We start from the raw sequence: 27,689 nt of genomic DNA on the forward strand, positions 1-27,689 counted from the left end.
CACGACCGCAYGCAGTGTGGCCTCCCAGGGAAGAGGCTTTGCGCTGTGCGGTATGTTTTGCCGGGAACAAAGGATAGGATGGTATTTCTGCGGGAGCACAGAATTTCAAACGCTTTTAGAGGTCAGTTGAATGGGTTGCATTTACCCTTCCTTGGTGTAACTCCAGCGACTGTGACAGAATTGCACCAGGGATAGGTCACACCCAGCTCTGGTTTTTTCCTTATTATTTCATTATTCAGCTGAATTGAAAGGGTAGGGTACCAAATGGTTTCAAGCTTTCATTTACAGGCAAGCTCTACTGGCTCGGTGATACTGTCTTGTAATGTTAAGGGGCCAATATTTGATTGCACCGTTGCAATTCATGTCTTGTTTATGCTACTCTTAGAGATTGTGAAATCCTAGGGCTGCATCAGGGTTATCCAGTTTTAGAGAGGTTCATTCTGATAAATTAGAAATGAGAACTGCGGATAGATAAGAATTCAGGAGCTGTAGGTCAGATGCGACGGGTTTCTTTCCCAGCCAAAAGCCCAGACGACTCCCTGAGGCCCTCTCATCCATCTTCTGCTTGCTAGGATTTTTGCTAGGACAATTGCAGCACCACCGCCTCCTCGCTTGGACTCTGGCCAGTGCCTTGGTGACCTCTCAGAGGTGGTTGATGGGGTTAAAGGTCCCCGACTCTGAAGCTGCTCCTGCCATGTCCAACCAAGCACCCAGAGAGCTCTGGGAGGACGTGTGGAGGGGAGCGTTCTCAGACAGGGACAGCATCATTGCATAAGCCTGGAGGAAGAAAGAGTAATGCAGGGGACATGTGTGAGTACACACACAGGACAGTCTTTAACAAACTGCGCCAAGCACAACACCGTTTAACCACACAGGAAATGTGAGACAGCCAGCATCCTTTGGCCTGGGCTAAGAACTTCGCCAGCAGGCCTAAATTTACGTCCACGTGCTAGGACGACGCCTATCGCTCGCGCTTCTCAACACGCGCCGCAGAGTTCAGAGGCGGCTGTCGGGCTAGCTGGGCAAGGCCCTAATTCCCATCGCCTTTCGCAGGACCGGCCCGCTCCAGGCCGGCCCTGCACCGTGCAGCGAGCCCGGGCACCGGACTCCAGACTCTCTGCTCGCAGGAGAAAGCGGCTACATGCAGAATGCCATATGCTGCGGTTTTTGTTGGTTTTTTTTTATAATACACTTAGAGATAAGCAAATGGCTAACTGAGAGCAGGGCCCGGTCACGTGCCACAAAACTGGTGTAGCAATATCCAAACTACCTGGAACCCAAAGGGCAGCTGCTGGCAGCAGGCTAACAGTCCTGACCCACTGCTTGGCATGAGCCCACAGGTACCTGTAGAAACCTGCACGTGGATATTTAAGAATATAGGCATGAAACGCTCACTGGTGTTGCCAGTGCGTTCATACGTTCTTGCTGGGATACTTTTATTGCTGTAGTGAAACAGTTAACAATGTCTGCTGAAAAAATGCATTGAGATTTTTGTTTTCTCCAGGATAATTTGCTTGCTTCTTTGCAACCTAGATGCCCTCCCTCTTCCAAGACTGCTTATCTTATACACCCTTTGCATCCTTTCAGGGCAAGCAGGTGATAACTTCATGTACTGGAGGCAAAAGCCAATGAAACTGCAGCCTGTGATCGCCGCCAGATGAGGACGTAGTCCCCACCCTCCCTGGCGAGCACTAGCTGGTGCAATGTCTGCTCACATTTTGCGATTACATTGTGGCTGTGTCACCCTCTCCTTCGCACTGAGGTTGCACCCACTCACACGTAATCTTTTGCAGGGCAAAAGACAAAGCCTATACATTCGCTGGGGCACAGATTTTTTTTCGTGTTCATCAATACCATGCTCAGCACAGGAGGACCCTTAGTAATGCAACTGTAACGATGGCAATACCAACCAGTCATCCAACTTCAGCCTCTCCTCTTAAAAGCTGAATCAGATCTACTTGTCAAGTCAACACATTCGTCTATTGTAGGTGTGTGCTGAAAGAATACAGCTTACGGACATGCAGGCATCTCAAATTGCTTAAGAGAAAGCCACAAAGGAATGCTGAGCTGTTCGCCTAAACGCTGTTTTATTATTCCCTGAATAAGAGATTGTTCAAATTATTCCAGTTACTTATTATCATTTAACTGGAACCAGTCTATTGGTTCTAAAAATATATAAGTATAAATAAAATAACCCCCTTCCCCTGAAAAAAAGTAAGGACAGGCTAGAACTAACAGGGTAGCACAAATTTTAAAAGAGCAAGCTGTTCCTAAATAGTTAGTACAGTTGGCGTATTAGTAACAGGACACATATAAGAGTCAGGCAAGTGGCTTGTGTTTAAATTAGTTTCACCAGGAAAGAAGTCTTGTCCTACCTTCAAGCAGTCCCTTCCCCGGCTTCAGTACTAGCACCTACTATGAAGTAGGACAAGAATTTCCCAGTTCTGGCTATCTTTCACCAAAAACCACGTTCTGCTTGTCAACTGCATTAAGCTACTGTGTTGCTGGACATTTAAAATAGATTTCACAACCAATTCTGCTGCTTGAAGGCTACAAAGGGACTCCAAGGCAATAGCTCTGCTCATCCCCAATATTAAATATAGTCAAACCTCTGCTAACATCCGAGCTGCCTACTTCTTCCTAAACACAGCAGCAGGGGCAATCAATGGGGAAATGCTGTCAGATTTTGTTGGAATGCTTTCCTTGACACTTGTCAGAATGGTACTATTCACACCATCTGCTTTAGGCCACTTCAGGTAGTTAAGTTAGGTACAAAGTGGTACCCTGAAAGCAGAAGCCCAAGCTCTCTACGCAGCCAGCGATGATAGCTGGACAGTAATTCAGAGCACCTTTGTTAGAGGCTTGAAGTTAAAGTTGGAAGGTTTCAGTATAATCTCTCTTAACCAGTCCAGTGATGCAACTTCCTTTAACAGTTCCTTTCTGAGAGTGCTTTCATACGGACCAGGACACGAACTTCGTAAAACTGAAGACTGAATATTTCTGCTTAATGAAAAAGCACAAAGCACAAACAGGTCTAGCCCACACCTCCAGATTTTTCTCAAAACTCCAGGAGATGCTGAGATGTCTTTTTGAGGTTTCTTGGTAGGTCTGAACTGGTCTAGCTGACAAGGCAGAATTTCATTTTACGGATTGCTTTTAGAAACCAGGGAGATAAATGAGGAAGTTCTCCAGACCTGCTGGACTGCAAGTCCAGAAAATACTATTGTCTATTACACTTTTTATCGCCAAACACAATTACATGTTTTTGCTGTTTCTGTGGACCAAATCTTGAGTTTCCTGGTAGATATCAATTGCAGATCTAGCCCAAAGTATAAATAAATAATAATCGTAACAACATTTATACGGACAGATAAAAACAGACAGATGCCACTGTCTCTCTCTATAGGCATGCTCTCACAACACAGGCTTAGTGAGAAATTGAACTGGTGACCTAAAACTCATGTGCACTCCATTTCTTCTGACCTTCAGTACAGTTGCAACAAGGCATGGTTCACGTAAGATTCACTCACGACAGTCAGAGCTCCAACTCACTGGAAGGGGAAAATAAACCCTTAGCTGAAGGAGGCCAGCGGCTTGCTAATCCTATAGTACATGCTGGCAGCAAGCTAGAGAAAATGTTCTGTCAGATACCTACCTGGTTTTTAGCCTGCCTGTACAGAGTCTGTTTTATTGTCTCAGAGTCTAAGGTGGAATTAAACACATCTTTAACTTCAAATGCTTCCTCGGCTGCTTTGCGAAGATCCAGCCCCTTCCCAAAATTCGGCATCTGCTCCAAATCTAACAAGCCGGCTTCGTCCTCCTCAATACACCTGTACCAATGACCAGGGGAAGGGGTTGACCTGTTGTTAGCTCATCTCACCGTTTACAATCTAGCCAATGTGAGTGTTGCTAACTCAGTGCCTGCATGCACATACCATGGGGATCTCACAAGCCACATGCGTGAAACGATACACAGACAAACAAGAAAACGACACAAAATGCAAGAGCAAAGAAAAAGTGGAGGGTGTGATTATGCACATACAAGCATTAGTGCTATATACGTTGGCGGTTCAGCGTGGTTATAATTCACTTGGGTCTTCTGTGGGCAGATGTCCAAATGCTGTCCACTCCTTGAAACGTTTGCCACTTGACCAATATCTAAAGCAAGCTGCTATACCATATTCTCTTTGAGTTGCAATGAAAGCACTGATGCACTGAGACGAAATATAACACTTCTTTGCGTCATGGCACGCTTGTTATGAACACCAGTGGGGAAACAGAGCCAAAAAGGAAGGCTAAGCCTATACTGTGAGCAACAAATTTTAATTTTAAAGGTCTCTAGGCAAAGCATGACTTCAGGCAAAACTTTTTTCCCAGAGCTCTACCAATTCACTTGAAGACAACAACATTTTACTACAACTAAAATGGGTAGAGCAGCACCAAATGGATTGCATACACACACCCCTCCCTTTGCCCTGACCTGTGTTTTGGAGACAAACACATGACCCACTGAATGGTGGTACTCTGAAAAAGCTGTTTTCTATTTTGCACTAACTGTTTTCCCGATACAAACTTTTCAAGTCTTGGATATACATCTTATCACAGATTTTCGTGCAGTCCAAGTCTTTTTGTGTCCCCCACCACGGTGAAAATGGAATCTCTCAAGTGAATGCTTAAATCAAACGGGAAGTATGATACATGGGTTGGAAAATAAAACAATAGCACTCAAAATCTACCACTGACACCGTCAAAAGTGTGACCCCCATTTGACTTTTCAAAGGAAACAGCCCACCTCACCTTCGGGTGTGGTCAAAGCTCATGGTGAGAGATGTGGGCTCTTCATCCTCTTCATCCTCAAACGCTCCTCGGGGCTCTGCGGTGGGTGATACTGTTTCATCCTGTGACTTTCCTGTCAGGCTGTCATCATCTTCCTCTTCCAGTTCTTCATCTTCATCATCCACATCTTCTGTTTTCTCATTTGCTAATCCATGACACTGGGAATTGCCATCAATATCCTGGATTTCTGGCCTGAAATATTGGGTCAAAGGGGAAGAAAAAAAAAAGGGGGGGGGGGAAGATGCCCAATGAGTGAAGTCATGCATTTCCTCTGTAATGCAAGGCTTAGTTCATTTTATACACGTGCATATATACGTGCATACAGACACATATATATGTACCTATACATCTCATTTAAACAGCAAGAAGAAGGAAAACGGATGTTTTTTAGCCAGTTAGAAATTAGCCTCTGCAGTGCCTAAGGGCCAACGTGCATGTCAAGCACATACCAGCCCAAATGCCTTTTAAGCTAGAATTTTGTCTAGTTCGGATTTAAGCAATGCATTTTCATCTCTTAAAATATACCGTCTGCGGGACAAAGGGCTTTTCCTTCTCTCTGTCCGACTGCATTCCAACAATCTCCCTGCAAGCAGGCACAAAGCAGCAGCTTCCTCGCTGTGTAATCTAACAGCCAGCCTCAGTTTCCTCTCGCATCACTTCTCCTAGTCATACCTGTCCGACCTAACGGTCTCCAGGAGGCTAGCGGCTTTGAATTAGGGGGAGAGAAGGAGAGGGTGATCACCAACGGTATGGACTTTGAGGACAGCAGGATGCCACCAGGTGGCATAAGCTAAGCTTAACATCGTCACCGTTTTACACCATGTCCCAGCCTGCTTACTTTTCCTTAGGTGGACTGCATCATTCTGTGGATTTCTCATACTTGCATTTTAGACTGAAGCCTTAATATTGGCATTAAATAGCTATTTGTGAAAACAAGAGAGCAGCAGGAATGTAATTACAACTGGCCCTAGAATAAAATGACATTCGTACAACCCAGAATATCCCACTGGGCTCGTGGGCAGATAAAATATCACTCCGTCAAAATAAGGTTTGAAAAATGAAGGGGAAATTCAGATGTTTCCCAAGCCCTGGATCTTGTCACTTACTCCAAGTACTTCAGCAGCATGTTTGTTTTACAGAATTGTGATAGGTTTTTTTAAGGTGGAGGTCCACAGTTGACTCTTCCTCTGGATCAACTTCCCCAGGCTCTGAGAGTTCCTCCCCTTGCCTACTTTTTTCTCTACGTCGTGCAATGTCAAGAGATTCCTAATTTCCCCCGGGAAATTCCAGCAAATCCTTAGTTCTCACCATCCCCCTTGTTTTGCTCCAAGCATACAGTCTAAACAAAAACTCTGGTGAGAAGTCAGTGTATGAGATAATTCTGCTTCCGTATCCAGCAAATGAAACGAAGACTATGAAACTGGAAAGGAAATGGAGACTCTGCCTAAATTTAGCACTTTTACAAGCACCCGGGGTAAAGCAAAGTCCTGCATTCTCCACATGCAATTCCAGAAGGGTATCGCTGTGATAGCACCGGCACTGGCTGCGGCTGGCAAAGCAGGATTTCCAGCATGCGCACTACGGGCTCATCCAACATCTGCCCAGCTTTCTCATTTATAAATGCCACTGAAATCTCCTGGGCCTGTGCACAGTGGACAGGATGAGAGGCTCCTTGGGAAGTTTTCCCAGACATAGGAAGGAATTCAACAGCCTAGTGAGCCAGAGAGAGCCTATTTGCTAGAGAGGGACCGGACGGACGAGGACTGCAGCCTGGATGCGGGCAGGTGCAACCACACGGCCGCTCGGGGAGCTGCACCTACTCCCAGCACGGGGGAAAGTTGTGGCCCTTCAGCCGTTTCCCTCCAAGCTGAGTTTCAACACTGAAACACATAGAGGCTCACAAGCATTTACAAAGCAAACGCCCAGGTTATTATACATCCTGATTTGCTGAGAGCCACAGTTCTCTCTTCTGCCTCGTAGTAGGGACAGATTTGAAACAAACTAATAGATTAGAAAAGCTGGTGCCTCTGGTTTCCTTAATCAGTAATCTCTGAGCTTTGATGGAGCAGGCCGAGTGGTTTTACGGCGGGAGGTAATGGTTCGATAATGACATTTCTATGCAGCAAAGAAATTAAGTTTTCTCCAAACTATCATACGGAGCTAACTCTGCAGCAATCTGCCTGCCTGCCTTTTATTACCACAACTACTAGTTCTCTTCTCTTCAAATGTGCTTCATCAGCTGTTCCCACTGGTTACAGCCATGCCTGCAAGCTTCAGTGGCTCCCCCTTTAAGTTCGTTATGTGATTGATGTCGGTACAGGAAGGTGAGCACCACACAGGTATCTACAGCTGAGGCAGTTGTCTAGGCACCATCACATGGCTGGAGAGAAACAGGAAGTTCCAGCAAACAACGCTCCTCTGACCTATCCTAGATGTTTGCACCAGGAGGCTAACAGAGGTTTCTCCAAATGTTCTTTACCTCGGGAGGCTGTAAGACTTAAGTGAGCTTACGTGGCAAATAGGAAAGAATGCAAAAGAATTTCTATCAGGATCCTCAGATTTCCCAATGAGTGTGATTTCCACTGGAACAGCTGATGGGCAGGTTTTGTTTCTAAATGTCCTGCCCAACTTGCTATGCATAGGACTGAGTTTCTTGCAAAACAGATATCTGAAGGCAAACTGAAATCGGCGCCTGTTTGCCTCAAGATGCCACACTGGAAACGGAAACAGTTAGGAACCCTCCTCCCAAGCAGCTGTTCGGGCAGACTGATGCTGCAGCAGCGTTTCAGCTCTCCAGCGCACGCCCTCCGGACTTAAGTCTCTTCCGAGAAGCCTCAGCACTAGGCCTGGAGCTTCAAGCTGAATGCATTCTCCAAATTGTTACAGTTCTCTCTTTTGAGCATTTTGAATCAAGTACAACAGGACAAAGGCTGACTGGTCTTTTAACCATGTTAACAATACATGTTACCAGATAGTTTTATTTACTTTGTCTACCTTTTATCTGCTAAAGTTGATGCTTGATTCATCTCGCTATTTGCAATAAAATTTCTTATTTCAGAGAAATACGAATCCTCTTTTTCATCTAAAAGTGCATGGTTGTCTGATTCCGAGTTTGGGGAAGAGGCACTGGTCCCAAGGTGGTTTGTAATGACTCCAGAGTGCTGGCTCACTGAGTGAGGGAAACAAGAAAAGAGAACAAACAGGAGAAATGATCAGATACTGTCAAAGCTATTATGAGGAGAAAAAAACAGAGGAGGAATATTATGCAATAATCCCCTTACTACACATTAAGAATTCAACATTTAAGAGAAATGTCATGGACCAAAGCTGCCAAAGGAAGCTCATGTTTTCCAGACTTGATCTACAGAGAGAAACATAGATGGTACTTMGCATTTACGGATGGTATACACAATTTAAGAATCACTTTCCATTGTACAGCTGTTTGCCTGTAACTTTTTCAAAAGTTTTTTCTCTAGGCTGAAAGATCACTTAGTTGGCTTCACCACAGGAGTTTCTTCATCCAGTTTTAGGGCAAAACCTATTTGGCTTCTTGAACTTCACACGTATCTACAAACACATTTCAGCTTGAAAACCCTTGGTAGAGCTTGAGGTTGATATGGATGCACCAACACTGTACCTGAAGACCTCACCGCATGAGGTTTTGCTCCCTGGATAAAGTCCCCACGAAGTTAATATCATGTTTACTATTTTATGGACTGGAAAAGGGCACACGGAAACACTAACTGAGCAGGGCTTGGCAGAACTGAGCATTGCGCAGGCGCGCGCGCGGGCGGGTGTGTGGTGTAACCCCGCACTGGCGCCAAATGCATCTCTGGCTGCAGGAGGAGCCGGCACGTCGTTTTTCTGCTACCTAACGATATTCAGTGTCAAGAAACAGCGCTTTCCATAAAGGCTTCCCAGGGTGAGCAGAGAGATTAAACCACGAAGGCTTCTGCCCCAGCGCCCCAGCAGAACCGCACGGCAATGCTCTTCGCTACCTGGAACGTTCTCGTGTTCGTGTTTCTTAAGGTGTCGGTCCAGGTTGGTCTGCTGCCCGAAGCATCGGTTACACAGGTGACATTTAAATGGCTTCTCCTTGTTATGGATGTTTCGAACATGCCGCTGGAGGTTGGAGGAAATGCTGAATGACCTGTCACAGTATTTACACCTGAAAAATAGAAGCAAATGCCAATGAGCGCAATGTGAGGGAAAAAAAAAACAAAAAGAAAAATCTGACTACCAGAAAACCAGAAAACATTGGTCTATAAATCTTTACTCAACTGAGGACCTGGAAAGCACGAGGCATTAATCATTCCAGACAAATCTGATATTGTTGTTATTCAAGGAACATGAAGAAAGGATAAGGATTAATTAAGAAGTGAGCCGTCCAAACAAGTRCGAATTCAAAATAAAATAATTACTTTTCCGCACAGAATTGTAAAAATATGAAAGGAGAATTTATTTTGTCCACCCTTCTCATTTTGCAGGGGAAGCAGGTGAAGTAGAGCTGCGGGGGAAGCAGAAGGAAGACAGAGGGAGAAGAAAGAAGGGACATTAAAAATATAAATTGGCCAGTGTACTCCTACATGACACAGTTATCTGGAGATACACAAAACTCTAGATTTATTTGTGAAATTCCTTGTGATACTCAAGATGTGGGCAGTAGAGCATGTCTTAAAGGTAATTATGGTTATTATTACAGTACAATAGCTCCCAAGAAATACACCATAGTTTCCAAAGAGGGTGAGATTTACTCCTGTGTAGTGAATGTCTGGTTTATGATGAGAAAATGTCGAATGCAAGGAGCTAAGGCAGAATGTCTGGGGAGACTGCTGAGCGAAGAATTGCTCCCTGTTTGAAACAAACCTCTACAGGACCCACGGTAGATGTGCTGGAAGCTTGTTTAAAGTCCCCACTGCCCTCTCTGGATTCAGATTCCCTCAGAATCAAAACAAGGCTTTGCTAAACTGAGGTGCTTTGGGAACTCGCACTTCTGCCTTCGCCTCCAGTGCAGAACAAGAATGCACCAAACTTACTGAAGAGGGCAGCTTCGAGCTGCAAGGAAGAGTTTCGGGACTAAAGCTATAGAAAACTGAATTCCTCTCTGATTCAGCATGAATCCCTCATTAGATCTCTCCTTAAATACGTCATTCATATCTCAACAAAGCTACTTTCCTCGTGGCTCTACTGCCAAAACCCATGAGAAGAAGTAGAATCCTTTCTCTGCTCCACACCTTTGCAAATCCTGCACACTTAGGGGACAAAGTAAACCCTGGTCTTAAGCTGGTGCAATTTCAGAATAAAACCCCTTAMTGTAGCAGAACTGCTCTATGCTGCTGTAATTAAGAGCAAAATTTGTCCCAGTGAACTAAGCCGCTTTTGATCAGCCACAGAGGTGGTGGGTCAGCTCATACATGTTCTAGGAACGCCACTAGTCCACTGTCTGAAGAGCRCACAGAACTGAATCTTGTGCTCGAGTCGTTCAAGACTGGAACTGGACTGGGCTCGACAGTAAGAGCGTAGTATTGTTTTCTATAAAYGCAAGGGATTCAAATGGGGAAAGGAGGTGTAAGTGTAAAAAATCTRTTTTATGAAACACACACACAATTTCCAGATGCGCTACAGCTGTGATTTTGATTCCGTCACTAAAAATAGATTGATATTATTTTTGGAAATAGCAGAGATACGTTTATGAAACACTCTCTCTCTCTCAATGTTTATGGATTCCATGTCCACTTCCAAATTTCCTACTGTTAAATCACAAAAAAGAATTAAGATGTTTCATATAATGAAAGAATCAAGATGTTTCACACAATGTAACTTTATTATGATTACCCTAGAAAGCAAGCAAAATCTCTTTTTAAACCATCGTTTCTTCAGACTTCAAAATGCTTTCTTTTTATTTTTTTCCAGAAAATGAATCACATAACTAAAGAAAACGAGACATTATTTGAACATTAGCAAGAACAAGCACAGTTTATATACTGAGAGCTAAGCATGGACAGATTTGCAGCTCTTACTCTCCTCTTACCTGCTAGCACCCAAAAGATTTGATTTCATGATGAAGTTGCCCGGCTTCTGCAGCTTCTACTGTCCAGCACTTCAGAAAACTCCAATGGCCAGAGCAGCCCAATACCCCCAAACACTTGTTACTCTATAGGACTTATGCAAGCAGTTTTGCCCCCCTTAGTTCTACTGATATTGCATCATCAGCTCCCTCCTCTGCTGATGCTCAAGGTTTTCATTCCCTGCCTGTCACCACTGCATATGCAAGAAATATTTCTAAATCAGCTCACTACTGTCTCTCCTGCAGTTGCCACCAAATCCCTCCCCGAGACTCACCTTTGCCATAAGGCTCACAAAAGCGTATCAGCTGTGACAGTATCTCTGGCTGTCTTTTCCCGTACCCTGATTGCTCCACTTTTTACAACTTCTTTGCACCCCAGTTAATAATCATCTCTCAGTGCTGGTGAGCCGTGACATTCACGCAGCTCGGCCAGTTCTCCACCGTACTATTCCTGTCTCGCACCATTTCAGCTACAGGCCCTTCTAAGTCCCACTGGCTTTTAGCAGCGTCTCCCTGGTGCCGGGCACGCCGGGGCTTTCGGGGCTTGGGAGCGCTGCTGCCTCTCCTGCTGCCGCTGCAGGTATCCATGCCAGCTCGCGCGCGCATTACTCACGAGCCGTCGCAGCGACTTCAAAGGGAGCGCGCACGTGAGCAAGGCAGGAACGATCTGGCCTCCCGTATGTCAATTTATTTAGATGTTCAGGAAGTCTTTGAAAAGTTTCTCTTGACAGGTCCTTGCTCTAACTATGAGCTATGTGGATCCAGGTTAAGATATGGAGAAAGGATAAAGAGCTTGTTAAAAAAATGGAAAACAGAGGGGCATTCGAAAGCAGCAACATCTAATGTCTGAAAGCAAAGGGACGAGGGAGACGTACTGTATTATTTGTGGTCCCAGAGGGGTCAGTACTCGGATCTCTGCTGGTTTTAATCTAAATACATGACCTAGACAGAGGAACCAACTTTAAAATCAGGGAAGAGGTGAACACAGAGGCAGCAGGAAAGTAAAATACAAAAGAAGCTGTATTTGCTTTGTAAACACACTGACAAAATGCTAGTAAAATTTGTTGCTTATCAGTTTAAAGTAAGACACCAACAGGCTAAAAAAACATAAAGCAGGAGYGAATGATAGCTCACAAAAGCCAAAGCCAGGAAACTTCGAGAAGAAGCTCAAAGACACAGCAGACAACCCTAAGACCTTGAGGGAACCCAGATACCCAATCTAATAAACTACTGGAAGGGAAAATTAGACAGAAAAAAMCACCCCAAACATCGTAAGAATGAGTAACCGAGCCCATCACCATCAGACTAAGACAGTTTGGTAACGCTTCAAACGTAATAGTAACGTCCCACATCCTTATTCAAGCTCCAGTAGCATGACTGCTCTTGCAAAACTTTACACTTACTTGAGGATCAGACAGCGGGAGCTGTAAAGACAGAACTACAGTAACAAACCATAAACACGTGGATAGCTACTCTTCCTTTGAGTAATTCCTTAATCTCAAGTGCAGTTACACCAGGGATGAATTTAGYTTACATTTTTAAAAAGAAAACGAGAAAGAAGAGGTTTTTATTGAACTATGTGCAGTCTTGCAGGACATGGTAAATGTCAGCTCTAGCTGTTAGTTTCAGCTTAATGCAGATAACAGGACATGGGGGCCTGAAAGGAAATTAAAGAAAAACAAATTCAAAACAGACGTCAGGAAGCACATCTTTTTAGAAGGAATCACAGCCTTACAGGCAATGCTTCGGGATTGGGTGTAATTCAAGAATCAATTAGATGGCATCCTGGAGGGAATGGACATTTGAAAGAAGAAAATAAAGTCTGGTTGAATCAAATAGCCTTTACTTGTTCTCAGTCCAGGTTTTATGTAGTTCCAGAGAATGAAAACCAAAAATAAAAATCAAACCCACAACTACAATACACCCTTATGTTCATGGGCTTCAAGCATAAGGAGCTTCATTAAAAACTGCCTCTTTGGGATTTTGCTTCACAGTCTCAGAAGGACAAGTCCTATTTTTTTACTGCCTGAGCTGCCAAAGAAGTCTGACATTATTTCACAACAAGCCCAACTTATTTTGCATTTCTCTGAAAGAAATGGAAATAGTTGTTTGATAGTCCTGTTTACTGTGGTGTTTGGAAATACATACTGTTGGATTTTAGATCCAGCGTGGAAAAGAACAGTGAAAAGAAAAGAATTCTGTCTCATTCCACTGCATAACAGGATGCCTTTGAGTCATTTCAAATCAGTTTGCTTCTAAGGAAGTGCAGTGCATTACCAGGTATGTCTCAGTCACCAAAATATGTAGCACTTTCCTTTTTCAAAAAGAATTAATTAACCTCCACAATGCTCATGTGCTATTTATCCCTATTTTATCCATAATTAAATGGAAACGTAGGAAGTTTAAATGACTTGGTAAAAACCACACCATTTATCACTGACAATTAGGAATCAAACAGAAATCGAACAGAATCAAACCTGATTTTCTGATCTGCATGTTTCTTTATCTGCATGGGGACATTGGATCAGTTTGTACTAGGTTTATGAACATTTTAGTTCATATTTGGATGAACTTTCACACCAGCAGAGTCAACAGAAAAAATATTTAAACATTCAAAAGAAAAATTACAAGAACAACAACAATAAAATACTGAAAAATCAGCAACCTGCTTATACCTGGATAAAGTCAGCACTTACAAAACAAGCTTTCAAAAGAATTATTGCTGATAAAGTTGGAAATCTCAGTTCTCAAAGAGCAAAAGAAAATCAATGATAATTAAACTCTTCTGTAACGTAGCACTAACTCTCAGGAGTGCTATTATAATGCAACATTGTCCAGAAGTCAAACCTCTATTACAAAAAAAACACACAGGCCATTTTCTGGGAGAAGACCAGATCAAATAAATCTTTATTTTTCTAACCTTTGTTAAGTTGCAAGTCTCCTTTTTTGGAAGAAAACTGGACTAACAACCTCTGAATAAGCGGGAGCACGCATTTTAGTCAGACAGGGGTGTATAGTGAATACACAGTATTCATTCAAGTCCTATCAAATAATGCAAGTGAAAAATTAGAAGAACAGGGAATGGTTCCAAAATATATGTCTGTTTTGGAGAGGGTTTTTTTTAAAGTTTACCTAATGTCTACAGTCAGAATTTGACTCTGTATGGAAAAAAAAAAACCCTTGACTTTATGTACCAGGGATTTAAATGTGGGAGAAAGTAGCTTCTTAAGTTAAACTAAGCATAAAAATTCCATAGATTTGACCAGATGGCCTTTTGCTGCTCATAAATTTGTGTTTCACTTTGTATAATAACTATTGCATGTTAGCTTTGTTGTGAGCTTATGACTGTGTATGGAAATACCATAATTTTAGCTACCAAAAATGCAATTGCTTGAATTGTTACTATTGTTTGACAATGTACAAAACACTTATCCATATAATGGAAAACACAGTGCCTGATTTTTAGTGAGGTCTCGGTTCATCATTCATTCAGTTTTGCTTATGTATGTACCTATTCTACAAAGAAATCAGTCAAAGAATTTTTGCTAAAGTTTTTTGAAAATGACTGCAAACGAAAAAGAAAAAATACTGGATGCCAAAATTCYCATTTAGTCGTCAATGAAAAATGTTTCCTCATATATACCTACCTACCTATATTTTCTCATGAGTTTTATGGAAATTTAAAACACTCGCTTAAACAGGAGCCCCTTCATGGGAATCCATCGCTTCTGCGTGCCGCGTTCAGAGCGTGGTGGCTGCCCGCAGGGTTTTGGCCAGAGGAAGGGACGAGCAGCTTTGCAAACGTGCCCTTCTGTATACACACAAGCGCACGCCGAAACCTAGAAATCAGACCTCTTCCCACAATTAACAGAAAACAGTAGTGCGGGCCTCGAACTCAGACGCCTTAGCTGAACGCCTGACATAAGACGGTGTGAATACCCCCCTCTGATCCCTCTTTTTAAACTCTGCCTCTCAAGGGGGGGCACTCCCTAACCCAGGTTTTAAAACCGATACACGATAGGGCTTCTTTGATCCGTTACTTCAGGGACTTCTGACACGCATTAGGAAAAGAAAAAAGAATCCAGCTAGACCCAGCAGTTAATTTACTGGCAAGCCCTTCAAAACAGCCCCATTTTCAGAGACATTCAGCACCTTCAGCTGTCCTTGAGATGAATGGTTAATGTGAGTGTTAAACAACACTGAAAATCAGACCACTCATTTGCCAGCATACATCTAAATATAAGTTAAGTGTCTATCTTGAAGCTGCCAAGTCTGATTATTTTTGGCTGGTACACATAATATACAATCCTATGAATCATTACATGTAATGCTACAGGATTGCAGCGCTATGCTGGCACAACTTTATAGAGAGCAAAAAACCAACATAGCGGTGAATGACCAGTGTGTTGGGAAGGGGCATTATTTGGGGGACAACATCACCTGTAGGGCTGCTCTCCAGTGTGTGTTCGCAGATGCCGTGTCAGATTGGCCGAGCGCGGGAAGATCTTACCACAGTACCTAGACAGCGAAAGCCAAAGTAACCATCAGCGCATGAAAGTCCTGTCACATGAGATCATTTGCAAACACTGCATCACCGACTGCTATCCATCTCACTCATTTTGATACCATTCCCAAAATTAGAAAAGCACTTTGTACAATAACAGCTCTAGGCACAGAGGTACGGGGGGGGGAGGCAGGCGTGGAGGGAAGAACTAACAGAGCGACATCCACCCCGGAATCCTGGCATCCGCAGTGGCGAGGCACTGGGGCAATCCGCCTGCATCAGAGACGCAGAGCGACGGTCCATTGCGCTGCAACATCGGGACAGGTTGGAAAAGAAAAAAAATCAAATGCCCATTATAAGAACATCTGGTTCAGACCAAAAGCTGGACGACTTAGTAGCTTATCTTGGAGGCATAAGAGGTACAGAGGAGCACAGTAAGAACGAAGTGATGCATCCCCAATATATCTCCCAGTTTTCAGTAAAATAAAGATCCTCCTGAGCCTAAAGAGGAATTCTTGCATTCAATATCCTTTGGCTGAGTTTCTTCCATCTATTTTTCTAAGTGCTTTCTGAATGCACAAAAACTTTAGACATCCACAACATCCTGCGGCAATGAGTTCCTTTGTTGATCGGTGTGTTTTGTGTAAAAAACCCTCCTGTTTGCTTTGGACCTGTCACTCAGTAACTTGGTTTGATGTTACCTCATTCCTGCATCAGGATGAACTGTGTTTAATCACTGCCTATTCGTGTTCTCCCTATCTCTTGAGATGTTTAAGACTTCTTCGATATTCCTAGTTAGTCGCTTATCATACAGAAGCGACTTGATCATCCTTCTTACAACCTGCAGAATTTTCGTCTAGACAAATGCTGCAGCATTGCATTGCATTGCTGCTATCAGGATATACTGCTATGAATCTGACCGTCTGCTGAGAGTAAGGAAATGTAGCAACACGAAGCAAAATAAGAGAAGGAACTCTGTTCCAAATAAATTTGAATTTGCAGGTGAAACTCAATAAGCAGATACAGGTTTTAATTCGCTGGGTGATATGCCCTGATACGAGGTTTTACGGCTGCAATGGATACCCAAGTATTTCTGTGGAGACAACTGTGTTTGAAATACTGGTTTACCGTAAGCCATTTTTTAAAGTACATTATTTTGCATAGTTGAGACTGTAATGCACTTGCATTGGAAACTGTGGCCTTTGCTGCCACACACACGAGACTTGGCTTGGAAAATTCGGTTTGCTTGAGAATCTCCAGATCTGCTCTCAAGGTTATTAAAAAACACAAAGAAAACAGAAGATGCTGATTTTCCCCCAGACAAAACAAGCTATTTCCGAGCGAATTAGTCATCAGAATGCTCTGTTCTAATTCTCCTACTTCTTGTTTTTCTCTCCACCCTTGCCGACACGATTTGAAGCCGCTCTGTCGCAGGCTCGTGCCTGACGCAGCTGCCCCGCGGCCGCTCTTCTCCCCGGGCGGCCTGCACAAGCTCCGGAGGCTGCGCCGGCCCTTACCTGCAGGTGTAACGCTCCTTGCCCTTGCGCAGGATGGGGTCGGACAGCGTGGGTGGCGGGGATCGGAAGTTGAAAGGGTGATGCGGGAGGGGCTGCAGGGACGTGCCAGTGTCTGCCTTCATGGCTGCAAAGCTCTCCAGTTTCTCCGTCATCGTTTCTATGGCTGACATCTGCAAGGACAAGGAAAGACCGCACGTCATAAAAAGCACCGGRAGAGGAACATCTGGTGCGTAAGACACGTCTCTTGGCTGCAGCATGCTGCTCGAAGCCTGCTGCTGATGTTTACTCTTATCCTCAGAGGGCCCACAGTAAAATGGACTCACAGCATCGGGCCAGGAAAGGGAGAAATAAATTACTGGGCTTAGAGAAATCAGGTAAAATACCACTGATAAAGCCGAGCACTAAGCACCAGGTCTTAGAAATTAGGCACTTTCTTACCTTCTGCAATGTGCATGTGTTTACTTTCACCATTAGAAATTACCTCAGAACACATTTGGCTTCCCTTTGTCCAGGGATGACACTGGAATTAAATACCGGGGTGGAACGCTGGACGTGCAGCTCGCGGCCCAAGCCCCCCGCTCAGCCTCCAACGTCCTACGGCGCGAGCAGGTTTGATTTGCCGTACAGCAGCCCTCGCGCTCAGAGCGTCTCAGACCGAGGGAAAGCGGCGGCGAGAGGCGGGCGGACAGACAGCCCACTGCAGGGCAAAAGGACCGAGGGAAAGCGGCGGCGAGTGGTGGGTGGAGAGACAGCCCACCGCAGGGCGAAAGGACCGAGGGAAAGCGGCGGCGGGCGGACAGACAGCCCACCGTGGGGCGAAAGGACCGAGGGAAAGCGGYGGYGGGCGGACAGACAGCCCACCGCAGGGCGAAAGGACCGAGGTTCAGGGCAGGAGGCTCCTGGCTGCCCTGGAGCGCGAGGGAGCCCCGGGGATGCGCGACTCGGCCACGGAGCTGGGGCAGGGAAGAGGCCGGAGGGAGAACAGGGGCAGCTGGGGAAGAGGCGGATTCAAGGCCAGACTCAGGACGGAGCGGGGCCACAGAGAGTTTGTCCAGCTACGAGGCCAACGTTTTAATTACATGCAAGAAAGGTTCGGGAGCCAGCAAAGGTGCTGGAAGGACGGGTGGGAGATGACTGGGCTTCCTGGAGCGAAAGGAAGCTCCAGGCAAAGCCTTTGGAGGTGCAGCTGGGGGAGTCACGGCCCGGAGGACCACAACCGGCAGACRTGAACCCGGTCCAGGCGGGAGCGGCAGGCACGCGGGCCCGGGGATGCGGCACCAAACAAAATCAGCTGCAGTTTCTACGACTCAGCAACGGCCACGTTCTCGCTTAAATACCGAGATTAAACACCAGACCAGAAACACAGACAAGGGCAAAAGCCTGGAGTAAAAGGAGAAGGGGAAAGCTAACAAAAAAAAAAGGGGGGGGGGACAGAAAAGAGTCACTATAAATAACTATTCGTAAAACTCCGACCTAAAGCAAACACTTTTACTTTCATTGGAGCAAAACAGGAAATCCAAACCCAGGAGAGCTCCGCAGCGCAGAGGGCTACACCACCGGCTTCAACAYTCGATTTTACGTGCTCTCGAGAGCACGTTCAAGACACCAAGCAGCGACTGCGGAAAAAGCAAGCCCGCAAGCGCTGAAGCTGCCTCCTGGCTGCGGATGACCTCACCCGGAAAGCAGGGAGCAGCGGGGCAGTGGGAGCGGGCCGGAGCGGCAGACCGGGAGCAGGGGAGACAGCGAGCGAGCGGAAGGCAGTAGGAAGCCATATATCAAAACTAGATGCTCTATTGTACAGGAAGGGCTGACCTTTTGCACGTTTACACTTTATTAAACCGGGCTCGGGGGGGGAAAAGAGAGCCAAGATATTGTTTAAAATGTACGACTATAAAAAAAGTCGTCTTAATCACCACAGAATACGCTGTGGAAGGCTGACAACCATTCATAAGCTGCAAAAAAGAGGAGTAGTAAAACCCATTTCTCGTTAATAGATCCGCAGCCCCTTAGTTGGAGGCTCCCAGCCCATGATAAATAGTAAGTAATACTTAGCGCCAGCCACTTGAAAAGGTTACTTGATCATTTACAGCAAAAGCTCTGCCCCAGCTGCCAGTCATGTAACAAAACCATCACGTTAAAATGCTATCGGGATCTCTCAGAGCCGTGCCGCTCAGCCCTGCGCCGGATACCTGGAGCTATCCTTTGTTGAGCCCTGTTCCGGAGGCACTTAGCAGAGAGGTTTGCCGCCTCGATAGCCCTAGGCTTCTTTTAAAATTCTGAACACCAGCCCTAGCCTCTCTAGTGGCAAAGGCACTTTGCTATTTAGGGAACAACGGCCTGGTTATAATAAAAAAGAAGGGGAGAAGAAAAGAAACTTAACAGGTGAGAAAAGGTTTTCCATTAAGTAATCAAAAAGTTACACCATTTATTTATGTTGTCCAGAGTTTCATTTAAAATAGACAATGTAAGAATAACCCACATCGTAGCCGAGAAACTGCTGTCAACGACCGGATCAGAAATAAAAGTTGCACAAAATCCATTTTAAGAGAGAAAGTATCTTCTGCGAGCTCAGTCTTTATCACACCTTTTGGCTTAATTACAGCCGCCCGGGCCCCTCGGACAGAAGCAGGAGCCTCTGAGTACACAGTTTCTTAGGAAAACATCCCAGATAACACAGGACGGAGGTCTGGCGAGTGCGGATCTCGCACACAAACGTCCTGTCGTCGCTCACCTTGAGCGTCCGACGTATCTGACTGATTGTGCAACACGGGAACGGGCAATCCTTTGATTAGTCTCGTTAGAACGAACTGAACCTTCCGGATCAAGTGATCTCTACACAGTAACCCACTCTATTAAAAACCGGTTATCAGGAAGTTTCGGACTCGAGCGACTGCAGATTCCAGGCTGTTCCGTGCGGCAAATCGTTAGAGCTGCCCGGCCCTTCCACGTCCTTCCGCTGCGCCGGCGAGCGGGGCGCTCTGCACTTGGGGCCGACGCCAGCCCCCGGGCGGGCAGGGCCTGCCCTCGGCGGGGCCGCGGCCGCTCAGCCCGGCGCAGGCGGCAGCCCCGCTATTCTGCCGCGCACAAACACAGGATGTTGCTGGCCGGCCCGTCGCCATTATCCAGCCGGCACGAGGGAAAAATCGGGGGAAGTTATTAACCAAACTCTCGGGCCGACGCGAAACAATGGAGGAACTAAGTTTAGCCGTGAAAGCCCCCGGGATCCAGCTTTCACAAACCTGCGAGTTATTTATCTAAGGTGGGAAACATTATCAGAAGAGYGCAGCGCACGTAGCCACGGAGGGGAGCGCAGCGCGCCCGGGAGCCGGCCGCCAGCCCGGCTTCCCAGCGGAGAGGCTGCGGGAGCCGGCGCCGCCACGCGAGCGGGACGGCGGGATCGGCTGCGGGGACGTGCCCGGGGGGCTCTGCCGACTGCGGCGGGCTCCCACGCGTGGTCCGGCTTGCGCTGGTCTTAGAGGGGCTTTCAGCTATTCCACGCTGCCGGCCTCGCGTGGCCACACCGTGGGCCGACATTCCTGGTCTAATTTCAGCTGGGAAAGCTGCCCAGCAGTGTTTCCCATTGCTCCGCGGTGGCTCAGACCTGGCGGAGACGCAGAGGGAGCAAAAATCCCTGAGCTGTCAGGAGAACAGGGATTAGAGCAGCTCTGTAGGAGAGGGACGCAGGAGCTTCCAGGCGAGCGACCCGCCGCCTTTTGGAGCGGGCAGAGTCAGACCCTGAATCGCCACTGCCCTGCGCTTCCACGCTTTCTACGTGACGTAAAGGGAGAGGCGAGCAGGCGTAAAACGCTGCTGCTTGGATGCTGGAGTCTTTCCCCACCTTGCACTACTGGAAACGACCACACCAGGCGCTCCCCGCGGGAAAACTGCAGGCATCCTGGCGAGGGGAAGCCGACTTAGACGGATCATACGAGCTGCCCAGACCTTATGCCTGTTCTTCTGCTAACATGAAAGAAACTGTAAGGCAGTCCCACCACTGGCCTCAAACCAGGGATGAAATCAGAAGTCCTTAAAAGCAACTGGTGGGAAATACTGGAGGATTCAGTCGGACCAGAAAAAGTCTGACGCAGGTGACTCGTTTGTGCCATCTCCACCTCAGATTTCTTGACATTCAACCAGACATTGCATTATAACTTTACTGCTTTTACCTGGGGGTGAAAAAGCAGCGGGGAGGGTCGCAGGTACTTCTCCTTTAGGGCACCCACAGGGTCTGTCACCTTCCGCTTCTCCACCCTGCTGGACAACAACACAGAGGGTTACATACCTTACAGGGCTACAAGCAGGAAAGACAGTTAATAGCCAGCGCATCTGCGGGGGTGTTTGGGCAACACATACAAGGCTCCTTCCTCGCCTGTTATCCCAAATGTCTTACCCCCCCTTCTACCGGGTACCACAAGGGTGGCCCATGCATTACCCCGCAAGAGGTACTGGAAACRGTGTGAAAACTGAGCCCCTGTTTCGGGCAGTATTTTATTAGCCCCCGGACCGAACGACAAAGAATACGTTTTGATTTTTCTACATGAGACCTGATGCCTCTGCTACAGCGGTCTAAACGCCGCTGCTGGTAAGAAAAACTACGCTTGGAGCAAAAGCAACGGTTTTGCGGTAGAAAAGCAGGAGCAGCTCTAGAGTGCACAGCAGCCACCGCATGGAAAACTTCTGTCTTTGAGAGTTTGTCTTCATCTTAACAGCTAACACTGGGCCCGGCTTTGCAGCCCCCAAGTGTGCTGAAATCATTAGGTGTTTCACATTTATTTCCTCCCTTGCRCCTGACATACAATTTGCATTGACTTCGTTTGGCAAGCATATGTGGACAACAGCTTCGGAAGTTAGGAGCTGGTGGGAGACTTCCAAAGTGACTTAGGCACATGAGTTCTTCTAACGTCACTTAGCACTGTTCAAATATCCCACACTTAAGCACCTTACTATGGACAAATGATCCTAAATTTAGGCTCCTATTTTTGAAAATATTGGCTTGCTTTCACAAAATTTTCTACTTGCAGGGAAACCATGGCATGGAATCACCGAGAATGAGAAACTGAAATGTCCTCTCTGGGAAAAGGTGTTTTCAAACTAACCCCAGCAAATGCAGCCGCCTCTCTGAATTACTGGAATAGAGTCTACCTCAGCTAAACCAGTAGAAATCCAATAGTAAGAGTAATTTTAACTACATTAGTCCAGAGTAAATGAGAGCAAATTATTTTGCTGCATTTCAGCTGATTGGTGTGTGGATCAAATTACGAAAAGAGTTTAAAAGAAGAATCATGCCGAGTGCTATTTAGCGAACTGTATTTAATCTGCATTTAATTTTTCTTAGCCAGAGGAGAAGAAAAGAACTGGATTTGAAATGTAGTCATAATTATTGTGCTTTGGAAGGTATGTGTTTTTATGGGCATGTGTTTTCAAAAAACAACAATCCATAAAACTAAGTTTCTCCCTGATGCAAGGTAAAATAGCAAACCACAGCTAGTAGCACCCCCAGCCGCGAGGCTTTACGCTCCGCGACGYGCTCAGATCAGCTGTGATGCAGCAGGGAACGTCTGCCGGACCTCGGGAGCCGGCTCTCACGAGACAGCCCCACCTGCAGCAGGAAAGCTGTGAGCCTCCCGTGAAGCGCTCGCGCTTGCAAAGCTTCGTCGTCTTCCAGGGCAAGTAATGAGAACATGATAAAGCACAAATTTCCTCGTCAGAGCTGAATTCCGCAGTGACTAAAGGATTAAGCTGATCTTTTCAGCCCAGTGCCTGAGAATGTTACCTTTACAAGGCTGAGCTAAAAACTGCACCGATTTCAGGCTGTCTGGCTGCATTAAATTATATYACCAGGAGAAAATGTCAAGGATTTAAGTGGCCTTTGGGAGAAAAATGAAGGAGCCAAATGATGTGAGAGAGTCTGATAAAGAGAAGTTTAGAAACAAAATATTTCCATATTTTTTAAGCTGGGACTTGGAAGCTCTGCTGTTTAGCCCATTACATCAGAAGTCCGCTTTGTAAGCGACTCCACCACTGACTTTCTATTTTAATATATTACTAAAACTATATGCATCCCATGGAATGCAGCAAGCGATGCCCTCATCCTTCACTTCCATCTGTCTCCTGGACCTTTATGGTTTTCCCGAGGCTGCTATTTTAATTGGCAACTGCTTTTTCAGCCCATGYTATTTTAACATTCCTACTGAGAATGCCCAGAGGTGGCAGAATCCTAAGCTAACTCCAAGCTTTTGCCTCTCTATCCCATTTATTTATTTTTTTTCCAGAAGTAGTTTTCACAAAAATAAATACCGGCCTATTTACACCATTACGTATTTTTCCAGGAGATGATGATCACGATGGGTCGCAGACAGAATACATTATAAGCCGCAGGTTGTGATGCAGCCATTTCCATCACAGATGGTAGGCATGTAAGCAAGCAACACCGTATCAACCCTGAGAGTGCTGGCAAAGTGAGAGACGCTTTCTTAATAGCGAGCAATGAAGGCTCACTAATCCTCATCTCAGCTGACAGTTCTTTGGCCTGGTTAGACATTGACATCATTTTTTCCCACAGTTATCAACCATACAATAGCAGCAAGGCAGCGACATAGGTGCCGTTCTGCTGGGCTGCTTTTCCACCCGGCAGCGAAGGCCACGCTACTCGTTGCTGCTTGCGAACCTTTGAACGCTCAGCCGAACCATCCCAGCGCTGACATAATCGCTCCGCGGCGACTAGGAGTCTTTCCAGTGTTAAGGAAACACGAGCTTCTGCAGCATATCCAGTGCCTTTCCAGCAGCCCGGATTACAGCTCGGCGCAGCTGACCCGGTCTGCGTAACCCTGCAGCACGCTACTCACGCTGAACTTAAGWGATGCAAGAACAAACCGTTAACGTCCAGGAACTGACTGCTCAATTAGGTGCAGAAGCTGGGAGCCCCCTGGGCTCCCTCCGGGCCAAAGCCGCATACTGAAACGGATGGTTATTAAGCAGTTCATGTATCCTAAGAGAGAATTAACTGCCGTGTCAATGTCTACACCGCACTGGTTTGGGACATCACTTTTGCCTGGACTTTGCTGAAAACGAGCAGAGGGTATTGGCTACGTGACAGGCACATCTCCTCGGGAGCAGGAAGATCACCAAGGCGGTGCCAGCGCCAGGCTGGCTAACATGCAACCTTACGGGCACCCTCACCTTAAAATAATTTTCCTTCAGAAACAGAATTTACAAAAAGCTTTAAAATAACAGAAGGCTCAAACCCTCCCCTTACGTTTTCTTCTGAACTCATTCCTTCTGGAAGTTTAACCGGCAGTTTGGTTAACCTCACCTAGCCTGCTTTACACATGCCTTCCACGTTCAGCTCATTCTAGAAGTGACATACACAGATCAGGCCTGCCTCAAAACGCATCCATTCAAAGTGAAACCAGAAAACCCTTGATATCTTCTAAGAAAGATCACTTTGCAAGAAACGCACACGGGAGAGATCTGGATAAGATGCTGCCACATATTTACACAGCACTTGTTACTCCCGACTTAAAAATCTTTCAACAGCAGAAGAGCAGTTCCAGAACAGCACTTCCTATAAACTGCACAAATCTAAGAAAARGGATTAGAAAGAAAGGGAAGGAAGGAGAAGGAAAAAGGTGAAGTGGCTCACGAAAGGCCACCAAACAAGTCAGTGGGAGAGCTGTGTTTCTGGGCTCCCAGGGCTCCTGACTCATTCCCAAGCCACGAGAGCAAGGGTCCTGCGGCATCTGAACTCTGCATTCTTATCGAATCAAACCCTCTGGAATTTCCCCAGCAGAAGTGCCATCTTAGCGTTGGCTCGTGGGAGAGTCCTTAAATAGGTCAAGCTTCTTCTTTATCAAAATAAGGATACGTTCTTTATATATATATTGATTACGATTACTCCTTCCAATTATTCAGTCCTTTCAATTCAGAAAGTTCAACTTGCTGTAACAAAGGAGAGACGAGTACAATCACCCGTATCAGACTTTCACTGCCCTTTCTAAACAACCCCTATCCTGATCTGCCTCAAGTTTTGCATGCCAGCTATAAACTTAGCTTGTCAGAGGAAATGATTAAGGCAGGGTATGTTAATACCTGTAAATGGGGTCCATGAAAAAGGGTGATGGCTTAGCATAATGCAGGGATGGTTGCTGAGGCAGCTGAGACTGAGAAATCTTGGGTAGGACTTCACTTGCCATTAGTTTCCTTTCCCCATAAATGTGGTTTTTCCGTGGCTCTCTTCCTCCATTCTGACTGGCTCGGATGCGGTTGCCAATGCTTAGATCCAGTGGCTGTTCCTCCCCTGAGGCTGGGGCTGGCAGGACCTTAGGTGGTGGCAAGATTGGCTTAATCTCTTTTGGCTTTGTGGTGAGATCAAAGGGCGACTCTGAGCTGGTGCTGCCTACTTTGTGGAGGTCCCTGGGTGACTTTGGTTCAGCCTTGACCAGCAAGTTGTGATTGAGGGTCCGCTCCGTAAACGGATAGAGGGAATGGGGAAAATTGGGGAGGAACTGAAAGGGGAACATGGAATGATAGGGGAGCGAACCCATCTTCTTCTCCTGCATCCCCATAAAGCCAGGTCCAAAATATTTCTCTGCAATGGAGGCGATAGCTTTAATAGAGTCATTGGCTGCTCCTGTGGTAGGCAGCAGGTGCTCCTCTGGGGGAGGAAAGAAGGAGTGCTGAGAATAGAAGAGAGGGATCTCGCTGGTGTTGTTAGTGGAACTTGCAGACACAGAACTGCTGACAAAATCCGGCTTGCTCTCCATCTGTTTGCTTTTCTCTTTTGTTTTGTCCCTGTCACTCTCCGCATCACTGTCCAGGTCAGAGCCGGTGCCAGTAGTGGTATCCAGATCTGTGCCTGTGGTTGTATTGACATCCTCAAAGTCACTGCCATCTGACATGTCACTGTTCCTGGCTTTTAGCTTCTCCAGATAGGAGTTTTCCAGGCTGCTTTCACATTTCTCCTCTCCTGAAGTGGCCTGGTTGCTGTTGCTCACTGCAGAAATCAGAGGAAGTGCCGGGTTCCCAAGGGGGCTTGGAAGCTTTGCGTCTTGAGTGTGGTTGAGGGGACTTTTGAGCAGTTGCGTTGGCGGTAACAAAGGGGGCCTGGGGTACAGAGAGGGTGGGAAAATCCCTGGGAATCCTGGAGCGAGGGCAGGAAACGCTGGGGGGGCGGGGGTGAATGGAAGACCCCCAGGGTGTGGACGGGACGGAAAATAATCATTAAATCCCAGGCTGGCGTGATTGAGGTTGGGAGAGGGCTTGGACTTGTCCATCATGGAAGTGGGCGTCAAGGGTAGGCCAGGGGCGAAAATTCCCCCCGGGTTGTAATGGTTCTTGCCCTCGCAGAAGCGCCGGTGCTTGTTGAGAGAAGAGGTAGTGCTGAACATCTGGCCACAGTCCTTGCATTTGATCTGAGTGCGACAGTCCGCGTGCATCCGCTTGTGACGGCAGAGGTTGGAGAACTGCGTGTAGGATTTGTGACAGACCTCACCTAAAGCATCAACAGAAACCAACAACAAAAGCAATATGAAATTAACAGGAAATTGTATGGAGGTAATTAAGAGCTTCATCGGTGTTTTCCTCTTCCCCCGCTCCTTTCATCCTGCCCCCAAAATCTCTTTTCCCAAAAGACAGAAAAAAAGAGGAGAAAACCAGGCTATAGTTACTCGCTGGACTGGCTTCGAATTTCCCCTGCTAAGGACTCCCTGTATGACTTCAGGTAAATCATTCAGCATCCTGGTGCTCCAGACCTCTGCATAAAGTGAGGCTAATGAGCCCATCTGGTCCCCGGTTTGCAAGAATTTGGGAAAGGCTATCGCGCTCTTCAAACATTTGTATCGGACTCGGCATCCCGGGCTCTGATCCTGGCCRCATTTAGAAAAGGAAGCAGCAGCCCTGGGAATCCTGGACGAGGATGCTGGAAGAGACGCTTGGGGGAGCAGGCTGGAAACCCCCAAGAGCAGCTGACAGCAAGTAACGATTCGTTTGGATCCCAGCCATTACCAAGCTGGCATGGGTGGCATTCACAGAGGCTACCATCCTAGAAATAATAACACATTTCCCTTTCAAATAAACCTTGCTCCGAGAGAATCTCTCAACATGCTACTCTCTACAGTTTGACATAATGTGCTATTCCAGCTCAAACTATTTTTTTGAATTTTTAAATAATCATGCATTTTAATGATAATATTTATTTATATTAGCTAGTCTGCTTTCCCTGTAATCTTGGCATGGCTGGAAGCACTGAAGGCTGAAGGGAGAAGAACTTTGCCTCATTTCATCAAATCTAACCTTTCTTTAATGCCATTAATAGTAAGTAACCACTCCATAGGGATGTTCTATAAATACTTCACCAGCCAGGGCTCAGCTCAGCTAGAAGTGGGGTGAGATTTTGTATTTGTTAAATTAGTAAGACACCCTAGTGATGTTTAGTTAATGCTCCATCAGCATTTTCTTTAATGACCTCTAAATACCAAGCTTTCAAAATGTTCCTTGTTGCAACCTTTTTCACCTACAGACTTTACAGGCATGGAAGGAGCAGAGCAAAGTAAGAAAAAAATCCCACCCAAACTTTTCCRTAAGTCAAAACACTGTAACTTTTTATTATCTGATGCCTCTTTCAACATAGGAATAAACTCCACTTCTCAACAAATTAACACTTACACTTCTTTCACAGCAGAATTGCTGTTATCACCATTTTGTAAAGATGGAAACTGAGACAAAGAGAGGGAAAGTGAATTGTTCACAGTTGGACAGCAAAGCTGTG

The 27,689-nt window shown here is 46.1% G+C and overlaps 1 protein-coding gene across 1 annotated transcript in view; it reads right to left on the reverse strand.

The window, feature by feature from the left end:
* Positions 1-642: 642 nt before the first annotated feature.
* PRDM16 (PR/SET domain 16) overlaps positions 643-27,689 on the reverse strand; it is a 228,683-nt gene continuing 201,636 nt past the window's right edge. Inside the window, 9 exon segments of the mRNA XM_026085670.1 lie at positions 643-777; positions 3,656-3,830; positions 4,798-5,028; positions 7,831-8,005; positions 8,835-9,004; positions 15,344-15,421; positions 16,925-17,094; positions 21,091-21,178; positions 25,013-26,414. Of these exon segments, the coding sequence (XP_025941455.1) occupies positions 643-777; positions 3,656-3,830; positions 4,798-5,028; positions 7,831-8,005; positions 8,835-9,004; positions 15,344-15,421; positions 16,925-17,094; positions 21,091-21,178; positions 25,013-26,414 (2,624 nt within the window).

The sequence above is a fragment of the Apteryx rowi genome, unplaced genomic scaffold, assembly GCF_003343035.1.
Source record: "Apteryx rowi isolate R43461 unplaced genomic scaffold, aptRow1 scaffold_67, whole genome shotgun sequence".
NCBI lineage: Eukaryota > Metazoa > Chordata > Aves > Apterygiformes > Apterygidae > Apteryx > Apteryx rowi.